This window comes from Pelodiscus sinensis, chromosome 7 (assembly GCF_052426305.1).
Source record: "Pelodiscus sinensis isolate ZL-2025 chromosome 7, ASM5242630v1, whole genome shotgun sequence".
NCBI classification, from domain to species: Eukaryota; Metazoa; Chordata; order Testudines; family Trionychidae; genus Pelodiscus; species Pelodiscus sinensis.
Window position 1 is genome coordinate 42,766,102 of NC_143058.1, and position 17,306 is coordinate 42,783,407.

Here is a 17,306-nt window from a genome sequence, read left to right on the forward strand (position 1 = left end):
TGCCTGACATTCTTTGAACCATTAAAATTAAATGCAAATTAACTATTTTATGCAAAGTTTATTGCAAACGGCATACTTTTCATTTCGTCACATGGATGACAAATCTAAACAGGTGTTAAATCACTCTGCCTTTCATATCTGAAGGCCAGATGAAAAAAAAAATCTAGGATATGTCAGGAACATTGTAAAGTACATTACATATTATTGGTAATAAAGGTTGTCTGTCAACTTTTAAGTTCAAAAAATATGAACAGGAACATAACACCAAGTAGACATGTTGTGTCCAAATATATTTATAACTGATTTAGACCAACTGACATTAACTGAGATTTTACAATGTATTCATCTCAATATATATGGATTCGTTGGGGGCCATAAAAGATAGATATTGCCATATTACCTGGGGGGCCGTATTAAACCGGAACACGGGCCGCAATTGGCCCCCGGGCCGGACTTTGGACATGCCTGCCTTAGGGTAACGAAGACAGCCCTGGTGGTCTGTGTAAGTTGCAGCAGCTTCCTGGGCTGTCCTATGAGACTACAGTGCTACCTTGATTTATATGCAAGCCATTCCAACACATCCCTTATGCCTGGGCAACCTCAGAAGGAAGCCTTACGACTGTCTTCCACAATGTCTGCACCAGGGGGAATTTTTTCTCCCACCAAAACTGGAGCTTTTAGAGTCCTTTAACATTATTGCACCAGTCATTTTAGATAATGAGGTTATAGCTGGGTTGGGGATCTCAAACTTGGCATTCACATACAGTCTTCATTTTAATAAAGATAAGGAATTAAAAATACTAGGAATGTTCTAAAATCAGTGTCATATCACTTACGTATCTGTATCCAGGGAGAAGTAGTCATAGAGTTTAACTATCCTGGGATGATCCAGCTCTTTGTGTATTCTATACTCTCTGCAGGCATGTCTAAAAGAAGATGATGTGTTAACTTTCCACAGTCAATAGAACACAGTTAAATTTACCACAAGAATTCTAAGTTATTAATATTTACTTGTGGTAGTTTTCTTTCTTCTCATCTCTCCAGCTTTTGTTGAGTTGGTGGATCTTCACAGCAGCGTATCTTTGTTCATAAAGATCAAAAGCCTAGAAAACCAGATTTGGAACAGTTACAACCAAAGATGACAAAAAAATAACACAAAAAAGGTCTAAATTCAGCATATAATCCACAAGTCTACAAACTAAGGAAAATTAAATTATACAAATGCATCATAGCCATCTTTTGAATTCAGATGTAAAAAACACTTCATAAATGTGAAGACCCAGTTATTTGAAGTATACAAACTTTATTATATAAGTAACATTACATGCAGTTTGTAGAGTCATGGAATTGCACTAGATAATTGATCGTAATACTGACAATTTTATTCTACTTTCCTCAGATATTTTCATATCCAGCAAGACTTCTGCCAATTTTACATTCAGAAAAATAAATGGTTAGTCAGAGCTGCTCTGGATACAAGAGGTTATCTCTATGTTTGGGTTCATTGAGGCTCATTTCAGTGGCAAGCGCACCCTTCTATGGCTGTGGTTACTTCTGCCAGGCTCAGAAAGACCAAATTTTTTTTAAAAAATTGTATCACAAGTTCCTAATTTTCCAGTCTACTACAATACATTTTCCTTAATGGACATATCAGCAAGACTAGAGTCACAATCCTGGCTTCTTCCTTATCTCTCTCTGTTTTAGAGTGCGTCTGTGTCTGTGAGTCTGTCTGTTCTGGAACTCCTCCTAAATGATAAGAGCTAGAACCAACAAATGTGGTATACAGTTTACTCTTATCCTAACTTAATGCAAGGCCAGAGTTTGGTAGGGCCAGGAAAATGGGAAGTCCCTGGAATGGGACTGTTTTCCATAACATGGAAAGGGAGGGGGCAGAGAGGAAGAATGCAATAGTCACAGCGGCCACTGGGGGCAGCGAGTGTGGAGGAAGCTATACTGCAGAGTGACCACTAGGGGCAGCTACATCACTGAGGGAGTGTCTAGTTGGGGCTAGGGCTCACCATCTTGCCTGCCACCAGACTGAATAAGTAGCCCTCCATCCCAAACCCTTTTCCCCAGCCTTTGGCTGCAGCGCTGGGGTAGGGGGAGAAAAGACCCCTGCTGGCTGCGGGAGAGGCTGGGGGGGCAGGGGAGAGAAGGGCCTCTGCCAATCAGGAGAGCACTGGGGAGATAAGAGAAGGCTCTTGCAGGATGGGGAACCAGCTGAGGGGAAGAGAGAAGGCCCCTGCCAGGTGGGATCCCCTCACATACCCTGAACCCCTTCTCACCCCTCAACCCTAACTCTTGCAACCCCCCCAAGACCTTCTACCCTGATTCCTGCATACGCACCCCCACGCTCCTAGCCTCCTGCCCTGCCCCCCTTAAATCCCCAAGGCTCTGCCCTGACTCCTGCAACTTCCTTCCACTCTCCACTGCCAGCCCCCTGCCCTGAAGGAGATAGGCAGCACTGAGTAAAAGTCTTTTAGTGACCAATAAAGCCTTCGTCTGTTGATTATATAAGCATAAGGCTCCATATAAAAGCTAATGTTTTTTTCCCGAATCTTTGTTTAATTAGTGCTACAGTATTCGAACCCTCTTAGCTCAGGAGATCAAAAGTAAGCAAATTATATATACAAACTTATGTGGCTATCAGATTTTATATTAGCAGACCAAAATACATATTACCTTATATACTTCACTGAAGCCACCCCGACCAAGTAAATGAAGTAACAAATACCGTTCATTTAATGTAGGATGATCTTTGAACCTTAAAAAGAAAGTAGGGAGACTTCAAGTGACTATCTGAGATAGGAGAGCCTGGTATGTAGGTCTCTTTGTATTATTATTTAAACTTAGTTTATATAAAAGGATAAATCCTGCTCAGTAATATTTTACTAGAATTTGATGGCTGCTTTGTAATATACAGCAATGCAATTTTTAAAATAGTATATTAATGTTTTCAGTCTATCATAGCAAATCAACAATTGTTACCAAAACACTGCCATTCAGTTAGTTTTGTCCAAGTCTTTTTTTTTTGAGTGAATGTGAAGAGTCTTAAATTTTAACCATTAAATTTTTAACTGTTTTTGTTTTTACTATATGTGAATTGAATCTAATGACAAACAAAATGTCAGCAGTTTTTGGATATGTACTGTCTGGGAAACAAGTGTTATAGCAACTTTTGATTTTCAAATTCTATTGGTTCACAAACCATACCAATTATATTTTTATTTGTATTTTACATCACCAATTTCAGTTTCTTCTTTGTTTTCAAGGGGAAAATGAACCGAAAATATTTCTTAACATTTCTTTTTCCCTCCCCCATCCCAGAGTTTAGCCTTTTCCCCAGATACTACAGGAGAACATGACACCAGAATGGTGGCTTAATTCGGTTGCAACATTAAGTCACATACCGGGGAGCTATTTGCAATAACTTTTCAAGCACAGGAAATAATCTCGATAATCTCTTCTACCCATACTAACAGCCCTCTACTCCATAAATAATGCTGGGACCACAGAATCACAGAACACTAGAACTGAAAGGGAAATGCCAACTTCATTCTCCAATTTCTTTAGGAGATGCCTTCCAATTCCAGTGCAACAGGGAAGCAGACCATTATGGAACAATTATCATATATGGAATATGTACTGTACACATATCAAGTTAGGTTGCAAAATTAATTTTACCACCTCTCTCACCCTTTCAGTCTCTGCACTGTTGAGATGAAGTTGGAAAATTTCCTTCCTTATCAGATCCAAAACTAGTGTGATACACATAACAAAGCCCTCAAATCCATTCTTATTCGAATGCCAGGAGGACAGAAGGAAAACATTCCTTCTCAGTACAGAATGGCATCCCAGGACAGGAGAATAACTTGCATTACGGAGCTGGAGGACCCCGCAGCCTCACTGATTGTCACACCGCCAGAGATGGTAGGAAATGACCCAGGGAAGGTGCGCAAGTGGTATCTCCCATGCCTAGCTTGGTGGAGAATCCCATCACAATATGCCAAGCTCACTCGGGTGGGAGATATCCCTCACGCACCTTTTGTGGGTTACTTCCTACTATCTCTGGTGGCATGGCAATCTGTTTATTTTTATTTTAAGTATGCTTTCTTTTAAGTTAACCAAATATTCAGGTCAACAGAGTTATAAAGGACATCATTGTGCCAGTGGCTTTTATACAAAACATCAGTGTCAGATGCTTCTTGAACCCAGAACAGTGGCAAAAGATAGCCCTACTGCTACAGCCTCACAGGAATCACAACTTTCCTAGTATATGACAACCATTAAAACATTACAAATATTCATCCAATTGCATTACCATGCATTTTAACACTTTCAGAAAAAGCTGAAACTTATATGTGTAGTCTTGTTATAGTCGAAAGAGTAAACATAAAATTAAACTTTCAGTACGCTCTTCCATTGTAGACAAGCTCATCTTGCTCAGTTATGTAATATGTAGATTCAAAGTTAATTCCTGATGCAAGTTTTATCTTACTATCGATTATCACACAAATTAAATCTTGCAGTAGGTATCAGTAACACACAATAGTAATTTGTTTTCTTGAGCTTTTTGGTGCTTTGATAAATATGTGAACAATACTTCAATACAGCTGAATTTAGTCTTATATGATCATAACATTTCTGCAAATTCCCCAAGACTTTCTTACATCTTTAGGAATTACTTTCAAGTGAGTGGGTTGCTTTAGAGTTCCCCATAACTATTTCTTTATGTCAGAATTGTGAAGTAGCAAATTTTAGATATTCTGCATTTTCAGCTCTACATGTACAATGACTTGTAAAATTATTACACTGTATCATTATTTTTAGGTATAATTACAATCCATTTAAGATAAGATAAGTATTAAAACAAGGAGATGTCCCAATAAAACATTATAGCATATTCTGTTCAATTTTGGTGAAGGTGGTTTTTAAGATACATTAGGTTTTTAAGAATAAACATGCAAAATTAAAATCTAATGACTTACTGTGAATTATCTTCATTATTTATTCTTTTGAGTTCTCGTATATGAAGATTTCTAACTCTTTCCAAACGTTCAAGTTCTGCTTGTATTTCAGCTTCTTCCTGCAAATGAAAAGAATGACCTATAAAGGCTCAATTCACACTCTGTGTGAAAAAGGATATTTTTACCCATGCATCTATAATGGTGGTGATGGAGGAACATTACGTTACAAAACCCCACTGAACCAGTAAACACAACTGCTTTTCTCTTAATGACTGAAAAATTCATAAAGATAAGGCATAAGCCTATTTCCAGGAATCCTTCTCTCAATGAAACCTATAAGTAATGGGATGTTCAAAGTTTTGTTCTGCACTGTAGCGATGCTATTCAAACTGAGTGGAAGCTGGTTTTGTACCTCTGCCAGGCAACTAGATTATCTGAGAAATAGTCTGAAAATGATGTACAATGTGAAAAAAATGAGTTTAGAAAAGATGCTTTAAAATATTTTAAAGTTTGTGTGTGAAACAAAGCAAGGCTATGCACAATTTATAACCTAACTCTATATTTTAGAGCTTTAGAGGGGTAGCCGAGTTAGTTTGTAATAGGAAAAACTTAAAAAACAACAAACAGTTTCGTAGCACCTTAAAGACTAACAAAACATGTAGATGGTATCATGAGCTTTCATGGGCACAACCCACTACTTCAGATGACAAGAGTGTTGTATATTTTAGAAATGTGTATCTTTTTGTCTGCCCATCTGAGAGTCCTGTTCAACAACTCCCATCTGTTCAATAACTCCTCCTAAATGGTAAGAGCTAGGACCACCAAATGTGGAATGCATCTTCCTCTTCTCTTAACCTAAAGCAAGGTTAGGGTTTGATTGTGCCAGGAAAATGGGGTCTTCCTGGAATGGAACTATTTTCCATAACATGGAAAGGGAGGTGACTGATCAGTGATACCACAGAGTAACCACTGGGGGCAGTGAACGTGCAGGAGAACCATGCTGCAGAGCTACCACTCAGGGCAGGCACACCAACAAGAAAGTGGCCAGCGCTGGAGTTTTCCCTCTTGTCAGTCACTCGACTGGGTAAGTGGCCTCCCTGTCCCAAACCCCTCACCCTCTGGCCATTGGCCGCAGCACTAAGCAAGGGTGCTGGAGAGGTAGGGAGAGATGGAGAAAGCCCCAGCTCCCTGTCCCTGGGGACGAGCTAGCGGGCTGGGGCATGTCTACCCCAGGGAAAAGCCAATGGGCAGGGTGCACACCTGCCCTGGGGAAAAGCTGATGGGCAGGGTGCAGTCCCTGCCACCCTGGGCCACCCCAGAGAGAAGCCTGCAGCTACCCTTTCCCCTGAGCTCCCCCACGTGTCCCTTCCTTCCAACCCCTGGCCCAGTTCCTGCATCCCCACCCTCTGCTCTGAGCCTCTTCTCATTCCCCAACCCTCACTCTCGCACCTCCAGCCTTTGCCCTCTGCCCTGAGCTCTTCTGCAACCCCCCACGCGGACTTCTGTACCCCCCCACAACTCTAGCCTCCTGCCCTGATCCTCCCACATTCCCAAGGCTCTGCCCTTATTCCTATACTCCACACACCATTAGCCCTCTGCCATGAAGGACCCTATTCAACTTATTCATAAATGATCTGAAGAGAGGGGTTAACAGTGAGGTGGCAAAGTTTGCAGACAATACTAAACTGCTCAAGGTAGTTAAGACCAAAGCAGACTATGAAGAAGTTCAAAAGATCTCACCAAACTAAGTGATTGGGCAACAAAATAGCAAATTAAATGTAATGTGGATAAATGTAAAGTAATGCATATTGGAAAAAATAACCCCAACTATACATGCAATATGATGGGGGCTAATTTAGCTACAACTAATCAGGAAAGAGATCTTAGGAGTCATCATGGATAGTTCTCTGAAGATATCCACGCAGTGTGCAGTGGCAGTCAAAAAAGCAAACAGGATGTTAGGAATCATTTAAAAAGGGATAGAGAATAAGACAGAGAATATCTTATTGCCCTTATATAAATCCATAGTACGCCCACATCTTGAATACTGTGTACACATGTGGTCTCCTCATCTCAAAAAAGATATACTGGCATTTGAAAAGATTCAGAGAAGGGCAACTAAAATGATTAGGGGTTTGGAACGGGTCCCATGAGGAGAGATTAAAGAGACTAGGACTTTTTAGCTTGAAAAAGAGGAGACTAAGGGGGGATATGATGGAGATGTATAAAATCATGAGTGGTGTGGAGAAAGTGAATAAGGAAAAGTTATTTACTTGTTCCTATAATACGAGAACTAGAGGCCACCGAATGAAATTAACGGGCAGCAGGTTTAAAAACAAATAAAAGGAAGTTCTTCACACAGTGCATAGTCAATCTGTGGAATTCCTTGCCTGAGGAGGTTGTGATGGCTAGGACAATAACAGGGTTTAAAAGAGAACTAGATAAATTCATGGAGGTTAAGTCCATTAATGATTATTAGCAGGGCTTGACAAGCGGCTGCGCTGCGCATGCGCTGATTGCGCTGCGGCACCGTGCCGGGCTAAAATCTACTCGCCATGGGTGAGTAGATTGCCCTAATTGTCGAGTCCTGGTTATTAGCCAGTATGGGTAAGGAATGGTGTCCCTAGCTTCTGTTTGTTAGAGGGTGGAGATGGATGGCAGGAGAGAGACCACTAGGTAAGTCTTCTAGTAATCTAAATATTGTTTAGTTAAGCATTTTATCTGTAACATTGATCAAAGAATATTTTTATAGTTATAAAGAGTTCTCCCATTTAAGTGTTATCAAGATCACAAATGCAGAATATATGTTGTTAAAGATTTAGGTGCTTCTGAAAATCCCATTCTAGGTGAGTTAGGAGCAAAATTCCTAATTTGGGCACTTTTGAAAATCTCATCTTTATAGAAAGATATTTATAGTTGATGTTCTAGCATAAGTAAATGTGCTTTTAACAACTAGAAAATGCGTTTAACAAGTTTAAAATTTAAATTAAATATAAAATAATTGCATCAACATCATCTTATTACTGTTGCTATTGTGATGTAAATGAAATACACCCTTTATTAGACTTCTTGGTGTTCCAATCCAGTTGTATTTTGCACCTCTCTCAAGTTAAGGCATTTTAAAACTATTTCAAAATAAGCACTGTAAAAAGGAAGTTTAGAACTTTATTACTACTTTCAAAGAAAGGTATACACAAAAATATACTTCAATATTTTTACATTTGAGACCTAAAATGACATCATCATCAAACTCTCTCTGATATGCCTTCTACTCCTATAGATTACAATGTTAAACTATCTAGCATGACAGAGTATAAACATAGTTGTTATGGTTAACGTAGCCAAAGTGAGAGTCAAGGATTTTGAGAACTTCTGATCAGATGTGGCAAGTGCTTTTAAAGTGTGGGTCTTCAAAAGAATAGAGAAATCCTGTAAATGTTAACAGAGAACGAACATAATAAAACCTATAAGTCAATACTGGCAGATAATGAACTATTCATTTAAAAAAATCATGGGACATTAGAAGTACCAGCCTACAATTTTACGTTGTTATAAACAAAAGAATAATTGTGAAAGGTTAATATTTAGCGTAGTGTTTACATTATATTTTATCTATTGACATACTGTGTTTACTTATAATTGTGGTAATAACGTCATGATTTTGCCAGATTACTGAGTGCCATTGTTTCTACAAAGCTAGACCTGCATGAAGTGGGGGACACTTGATAGCATTGTCTCAGTGGAACGACCCACTAAGAAAACAAAATACCTTTCCTTGCAACTACAAGCTTATAATGTGAGAAATCAGAATACATTCATTGGTAAACTGAACTATTTTTATTACACAGAAAATGTCAGAGATAAAGTTTTCATATTCTCTCTGTACTGTTTGTTACATGTTTCCACTTTAGGCAGTTCTGCTTAGAAAGTGTAAATGGACCATCATTTAAAAAGAATGATAATAACCTTACTCTAGAATAACTTTCTTAGGTTGACCTTTACAATTACAAAGTGGATTGGACATCGATCCAAACAAACAAACAAAAAAAGCAAGAAAGTATGGAATTACTCTAAGATGACACCCATTAAGAAATATATCGCCTAGGAAAGAAGTTTTGCCTCTATTGTCTAATTGACTCAAAACTGCACTGTTGCTATGTGGAATATAAATGAAATGAGTGTGTGTCCTAAGACTGTTAGAAATAATCAAAAAACTGTCAATGGAATCATGAATCTCTCCCTATGGTCAGACAGGGCCAAAAACTGTTTGCAAGATAAATTTTCATTCTGATTAGGACCAAATTCCCTATTTTCAGAAGTCTGTGTAGTTCAAGATGTCTCTTCTGCTTGCAAAACTAAGTGTAGAATTTGCTTTTCTTAATATATACTATTTGCATTTTCTTGCTTGTATGTTATTTTTTTTTCATATTTAGCTTCATCCCGGGAGCTCTCAGGTGAATACCCTGAAATGATATCCAGGTTCTCAGAAGACTAATGGGCTTATATAAAGAATTTGAACACACATACCTCCTTAAAAACCTTTGTCGTCTCATCTTGCCCTGCTGTTCTCAAAGATTAGGCGGTGGAGCAGGGGAAAGAGGCACTGCTATTGCCTCTTTTGACGTTCTGATCTTCTATCATACAATTCAGTGGTTCACAAAATGTGGTTCATTAGACCAATATTAGTTGAGAGAGAATTGTCTGGTCACAGTTTCCAGATGTTACCTCACATACTAAAGTTTTCAATACAGCCGCTCCCCGAGTTACGAACAAGTTATGGATTAACACTTGGTCCGTAACTCGAAGTGTTCATAACTCGGATCCCATAGAGTTACATGGCGACTGCGCTGTTCGTAAGCGTGGATCGCCGATCATAACTTGGATCCGCATTTACGACTGCTTTGGTTGTACGTGCGGATGGTCGTAAGTGGAGGTGGTCGTAACTCAGGGAGCAGCTGTACATGCAAATAAGCAGGGTTCAGCAAATAATGTAATCTACTCGCCTGTGGCAAGTAGATTACAATCCGGAAGAGCCAGTGCAGAGCAATGTGCAGAACCACGCAAAACTGCGCAGCTGTCGAGTGGGGCTCGCTGCCGCTTGGCGAGCCCTGCAAATCAGAAAGAACTAGCTTATCTGGCTCTCCTATAGATTACTGCTGTGTAAAAAAGGTCAGAACAAGACCCTGAGGATTCAGCAGTAGAGACATTTACTGAGGAGCTAGGGGACAAGAGATCCCTATGAAAGCACCACGGTCCAGGGGAACAAAGAATGAGGCAACATGAAAGTGTTTAGATAGAGTGAAGTGGAGGAGAACCAGGCAGCAAAGAACCACAAGGAGAAAAGGAAGAGAGTTGGTGGCAGCAAAGAAACACACACCAAGCGAACATTAGGAGATCTGAAGAACCAACAAAAATTGAAAATAAAATGTAAAGAAAAAAGGAGACTGATTTTTTTTTTAGAAAAAATAATCAAAGACAAAATTGTTGTTATAATGTAGAATTACAATTGAATATTTTTCCAATATTACTTTTTAGTTACACACACACACACACACACACACACACACACACACACACACACACACACACACACACACACACACACACAAATTTAGCTTTATCTATAAACCGAGCCATTAGTGAGCATGGACCTAGATCAGTATTATATTTTCATTTTGTACATTTAAATTATCTACTATATATTGAGAGAGTTTGCCTATTCTCTGTCTGCTCAAGAACTCCTCCTAAATGGTAAGAAATAGGACCACCAAATTCAGTATACAGTTTCCTCCTAACATAACAGAAAGCTAGGTACGGGTTTAGCTGTGCCAGGAAAAAGGGATGAGCCTGGAATGGGATTGTTTCTTATAAAACCATACAGAAAAGAGAACACCACCATGCAGGTGAAAGGGATTGACTCGGGGCACCCCCTTTTCTGGGACTGCCCCAGCCCTGAACTTTCCATTCCCCCAGGCTCCCTTTGGGGCAGCTTCAGCCCACCCCCAAATTTCACACATGGACATTGCTGGCTGTTGCCCTTTGTCAGGGAGTGAGTTTGCTACATTTCTCACTCTGGCCAGGAATTGCAAGGGGCAGATGAGCTGTGAACTTTGCTGTCTCTGCCTGACAGAGACAGGAAGGAGAAAACCAAGCAGCCCTGGCATTAATCTCAATCTTAGCTTCCACCCTCTCCCTCCCACTGACCACCCTACACGAATACCAGTTTAAAAACCAGCTCCCCTTCTGGACCGGCTGCCTGCCATCCTGGACTGCTGCCTCTGATAGAGACAAGCAGTATGGGTGGCAGCAGCCCCTGTCCATGGGAGCTGGGACCCCCACAGACAGGGGCTGCTGCCATGAAGCAGCCTCTGTCCGCAGTGGGCTCGGACAGATCATGGAGGCAGCAGTGGGGGAGTTGTCAGGTGGAACCGGCTTTTAAGCTGGCTCCCCCCAGCACTGACACCTGCCTGCCCCCACCCCCTGCCTCTGTAGTAGGCAACAAGGTGGGGGCCAGGTGGGTCTGCAGAGATGAGATATGTTGGGAGCTGGCTTGAAAGCTAGGTCTCATGCATAATTGCTCCAGTCTACCTCCCTCACCTTCCACAATGCTGCCCCTCTATCAGATCCGGCAAGTAGATCCAGTGCTCATGCGGAGCTGGCTTTTAAGTTAGCTCCTCATGGGCACTGGCTCCCGCCACTTGATGCCTTTGATACAGAGGCAGCAAAAGAGGGGAATGGTATAGCTCAGCACTTCTCAACTTTTTTTTTTTTTAAATAAAGTACCCCTTTTAAAAAAATTATAACTACCCCCAGTACCTACAGTTTTCAGACAATTTTTTTTTCTACCATTGCAACACATTTGTTTAAACAACTTAATCGTAGCCAGGCGGGTGATGAAATTTTTGGGTGTAAAAAGTACAAAAATAATAAAATGCTGTAAAACTTAAAACAAAAATTCAATTTTCTCCAAATTTCAGTTGTGTTGACATGCCCCCCTGACTTTTCGAGTACGCCTAAGGGTACTTGTACTACTGGCTGAGAAACACTGGTATAGTTGACAAGATTAACCAATAAGACTAGGCTTATTGGTTAATCATATAGTCGACTACATGTTGCCATCCCATACCTAGGAAAAAAAAAATGGAAAATCGATTTTTTTTTGTTTTAAACAGGAATTCCTACTTAAGCGATTTTTATAATTTCTTTGACTTACAATTCATATGTGGATGATTTTCTTGACTTAATATGAAGTAAATGCAGAAACTTTCTAATATAACTGCTCGCAAGGAAAACTAACAGTAAACATGTATACATTGGATTTAAAGTTTTCATTTTAGTTCTCCTGAGTTGCTGCATTACCTTCAACCAAACTAACAGACCAGATATATTACTCAATTTTAAGTTAAACAGAATTGTTTGTAAAATTGTTTGTAATTTTTAAGAATATGCTTAGCTTTTCACATTTGAGTGGTCCTTCTGAATAACGAAGGGACTGCTCACATGAGCAAACTTGGCATATGTGAACATTTTTGCAGCAGTGGGGTCTTAAATGCTTTTTTAAGAATCTATCTAAAACTACTCAACTGTTGCTGAGTCACTGACTACCAAAAAGAGTCCCCCCCACACACACAAAATAAAGTCTGAAAACATGCCTTCTCCAAGAATAATAAATGGTTCTAATTTGCTTCCTATTCACAAGAACAGAGTCAAATACTTTGCTTCATTAAACTAAATCTCTCTCTCTCTCTCTCTCGGTGTGTATATACATAAATAAATAAATAAATAAATAAAATTATTTTCCTGTGGGACAATAGAGTGATGTCATCACATCACTCTGCATCTCACCGCCCCTCCGCCCTCAGCTGCCCGGCCTCCTCTCCGATTACTGAGGCCATTAATGCTATTCTGCCAAGCAGGAATGAATAGTAACTAAGCTGAGTTTTTGTGTTGAATGCCTCCACTAATCAAATTTGGAAGGGATTTCAGTGGGGATAAGTATTTTAACATTTTAAAACTCCCCTTTCCTACATTTGTGACACCTTCTTGGCATTTCCTGAATCACTTAAGTATCCCAGAATGTGACAAATACCAACACTGTCACTGAAATCTAATCTATGCATGGTATTTATAATGTTACAGAATGATGCATTCTCAGATCTTTACTGAGTCAAAAGGTATCATGACAATTCACAGATATTCAATTTTATATCTGTCATATTGTGACTAATTTCCATCTTCAAATGATAAATACAATTAAAAAAAAGGGCTTGTAAAACATATTTCTGTGCTGAACACCCCTGTCAGCTTGTTCATTGATGATATCCAGAAAAGATATTTGAACTTTAAGAGAATTTTCATTTTTGCTTTTTAAGAGATTGTTAAAGGAATGGCTGAATTTAAAAAAATATTTTAATAGAAGAACAATATAACAAGAAAAAAGTGTATCGGCATACCTGGAATTATGTACTGCTTATTGCCAGCACATCATATTTTCCCCCATAGCATTGTTTTCTCTGTACACATTCAAACCTGACAGACTGTAATATTCAGAGGTCTGATGCCAGAGAGCACAAAGCTCTGTAACACCCAATCAGTTAGCATAATATGGGTCTAAACATTTTTAAACAAAAGAGAAATTCTTAATCTCCCTTCAGGCTGAAACGTGGCAGTTCTGGAAATGAAGACAGCCACAGCTAGAGGGAAGAGACAACAAGTTTTATTTGCATAAATAGCGCACTGCTTGGTTAACAACAGTCTTGCTATTTCCATCCTAATTTTTCCAAGGTAACCACTCTAACTATAGTATGTGTATAACATTCATTACTAAGGCTACCATTCTGTCACAGATACCATGACTTTACAGGACCTCCGGGACTTTTTCGGTCAGCTCTGGGGTGGCCAGAGCAGTGGCTGCCAGAACAGCTGATTGGGGGAAAGGGAGGAGACGAGAAGGACAGGGAGGGGACAGCTGATCAACAACAGTCTCCCAGGCCTCTGGGGCAATGGCTGGGATTGAATCAGACCCTTGGGGTCTGGAGCTACTGCAGGAGGATAAAGCAACTACAAGCCCCGGCAGTGCTCTGTTTGTCCCTTCTATCCCTCCCCCCCACCACCAAAGTATTTTGCCTGTGACCTGTCCCTAACTTCTAAAAATACCCATGATGGAATCATAGCCTTATTCATTGCATCTTGCATCAAAGCTAAGAACTGCAGTACTATGTTCTAAAGCAGAGATCAGATGTGTGATTTAGTGGAAGGGACACTGCAGGATGTGGAGTACTCAGCTCCCAGTGACCTCATCTGTGGGGCCAACAGAAAGGTAACTATATTATTTTATATACTAACATTTCATATTTAATGTATGACCACACAGACAGTAAAATCTGTATACAGCAAATACCATTAATGAAAAGTCATCCTGTCTGTACCAGTTTCGTTTGTTAAGATATATCCATTGTGTTGACCTTCCTTCACTCAGTGACCAGAAAACCAACACTGGTCCAAGAGGTTAGTGCAAACTGATACAAGGGACTCAATACTTCATGAACCTAAATACACGGTCTCTTTGGAACACCCAGAATATGCCACATTACAAGAAACTAATGACGTTATAGTGAATAATCAATTTTTCTAACAAGCTATTTTTGTAACAAGCTCTTTTAATACTGTATCCATATTAGTTTTTGCACTTTGTGATGCATGGCAGAAAAAAAATCCCAGAGCAAATGACTATACATACCTTTTTAAGATGTCCTAGTCTAAGTTTAAAAATTTCTTCCTGTTCATGGTATTCTGCTAGAGTCAACCTGCAAAAATAACATATAGTTATAGATTTTACTAGCCTATAAAAGATTCAGAAATATTCATATTTTTATGTGCCTGTCAAACAACAGTAAATAGCATTCTTTACCATTTATAACTACCAACAAGACTGCATTTTAAATTGTGCCTTTTTTAAAATAGTCTGTCATTCCAGAGCCAAACCCCATTATTTGTAGAAACCGATCTGGTATTCTGAAACACTGTCTGTGCTAGGAACCACTTTTCCCTCTAATTTTATGGCCAGGTGCAGAATGAACTGTATTATCTGCACCAGTATGGAGGTGATGTGTGACTTATCACGTTCACATTGGAGCACATAACAAAATTCATTTAGTACATGGACTGTGTGTAGCAGGGGTGGGGCTGGAGAGTTCAGAGAGTGGGAAGGGGTATGGGGGGGTGAGGGCCCAAGTTGGAGGTGTGGGCTCTGGGGTGAGGCCAGGGATGAGGGGTTTAGAGTGTGGGAGGGGGTTCAAGGCTGGGGCAAAAGGTTAGAGTACGGGCTTCAGCTGGGGCTAGAGATGAGAAGTTTGGGGTGCGGGAGACTCCTGGGTGGGGCAAAGGGTTGTGGTGAAGGGGAGGGCTCCGGCTAGAGATAAGGGGTGCAGGCTGCTCTAATGAGAAAGGTCTACCCACTGCAGCAGTTTGGGGCCAGGTGAGAGTCACCTCTCCCCTAGCTGTGCAAGTCCATGCTGTAACCAGCAGGAAGAGGCACATCTGGGGCTTGGGAAGAGGCATCTCTACACACCACAGCCTTGAGCCCCTGTGCAGGGCTTAAGAAGCAACTGCGCAGCTTAGAGGGACCTTAGGGCTATGACCACTTCCCTTTCAACAGATCACTTAGTACAAGATCTCCTTGACTATCTCCCAACTCCAGATGTTAGGAATTGCCTCGGTGATGTGCATCTCAAAATATGTCACTAAGTGCACAACCACAAAGGAATCCATAGACAGTTTAAAAGAATATAGCTTAAGACTCTGGATTGCCAGGTCATTGTCTCCAATCATAGAAATTAGGGAAGGTAGTTAGGAAGCAGTATGGAGTGGAACTGCATAATGAATTCAAGTTGAACAACCTCAATTACACAGTATGTTGTAATTCCACCCAGAACTGCAAGGAAACATTCTTAAAAAAAAAAAAAAAAAAAAAAAAAAAGGGGAAATGGAGAAGAGTCAAAGTTAAAACTACCTCTCAGTTCTCATTCAATGTGTCAAACCTGAAAGCTTGATCCAAAGGATAACAAAATGAGACGAAAATATTTTTAGGATGGAGATTTCAGAAGTGCTCCAGAGCTGGCCAACTCTACGGGAAGTTTTTACAGGGTTATGCCAATGCTGAGCACTTGCAAAAATCTCAGATATAATGCTCTAATTCAACATCTTCTTTGGGCCTTATCTTGTAGATCAGAGGTGGGCAATAAGTTTTGACTGGGGGCCACTCCAAGAATTTGGTAAGCTGTCAAGGGCTGCACTCTTCTATGAAATTAATGGAGGAAGTGCAGTGTCTGGGATCAAGGTTGGGTGCAGAAGGGAGCTTGAGGCAGGGGATTGGGGTGAAGAGTGGACTTGGGGTCTGAGAGGGAGTTGGGTCAGGGAGGAGGTTGGGCCCTGGAGCAAAGAATTAAAGCATGGGGGTGGATGCAGAGTTTGGGAGGCAGTATGGGGGTAGGGTTCTGACTCGGAAGCAGGATAGAGGAGGGGATACAACACCTAGGAGAGGATTGTGACCTGGAACAGGGGTGCAGAGTTTGATTTGTAACCTAAGGTAGGGAGTTGGGGTGCAGGCGTGGGGGGTGGGGGTACCAGGTGTAGACTGTGGCTGGGAGGCACTTATCTGAAGCAAATCCTGGCCAGTAGCCCTCTGCCTGCGGCACGCCACTCAAAACACAGCCTAGACAAGTCCCACTGGCTGGTTTTCAGCCAATGGGAGCTGCGAGATTGTACTGGGGGGGCGTAGTTCAGAAAGCCCCCCAAGGGATAGGCAGCATACAGAATATGCTTGGCCCTTGCAGCTGGCTGCTTTGAGAGCCCACTCGAGGTTCCTGCTGGGCTGGATCTGGCAGGCCAGGTATGGCCCGTAGGCCATATTTTGCCTGCTCCTGTTACAGATGAAGTTGCTTGGGACAAAGGCTGTCTTTATTTGTCCTGTAAAGACCCAGTCACATTGTTGCTGTTTAAACAAGTAATTATGAAAAAATTGCTGAAAACCTTTTCTACTTCCTTCATGCTAAACATTATGTTCCCTCTAAATTGCATAAATTAGCATAACTGATAGCTGAGTATCCCCTTCCACGATATATTAAATTAGACACAGGGACCAGAAGTATTTGCATGAGACACTGCCACTGAATAAATAGAACAGAGGAAGTGATGGCTAGGAAGACACCAGGATCAAAATGGCTAAAGCTGAAGAATGAAGGGAGGAAGTCACTATGGAAACCAAAATTGTTCTTTCTAAAAATGCAATAACTTATTAGTCACTCCAAGAACATAATGGCTGCTTCCAGAAATTCAAAC

The 17,306-nt window shown here is 40.6% G+C and overlaps 1 protein-coding gene across 3 annotated transcripts in view; it reads right to left on the reverse strand.

Moving 5' to 3' along the window:
• TLK1 (tousled like kinase 1) overlaps positions 1 to 17,306 on the reverse strand; it is a 152,295-nt gene that overhangs the window by 27,630 nt on the left and 107,359 nt on the right. For all 3 annotated transcript variants that reach the window (XM_075933612.2, XM_075933614.2, XM_075933613.2), the window contains 5 exons: positions 14,707 to 14,773; positions 4,989 to 5,086; positions 2,683 to 2,764; positions 1,012 to 1,103; positions 837 to 926 (listed from right to left, as the gene is read on the reverse strand). In XM_075933612.2, coding sequence (XP_075789727.1) covers positions 837 to 926; positions 1,012 to 1,103; positions 2,683 to 2,764; positions 4,989 to 5,086; positions 14,707 to 14,773 — 429 coding nt within the window. The remainder of the gene's footprint in view (positions 1 to 836; positions 927 to 1,011; positions 1,104 to 2,682; positions 2,765 to 4,988; positions 5,087 to 14,706; positions 14,774 to 17,306) is intronic.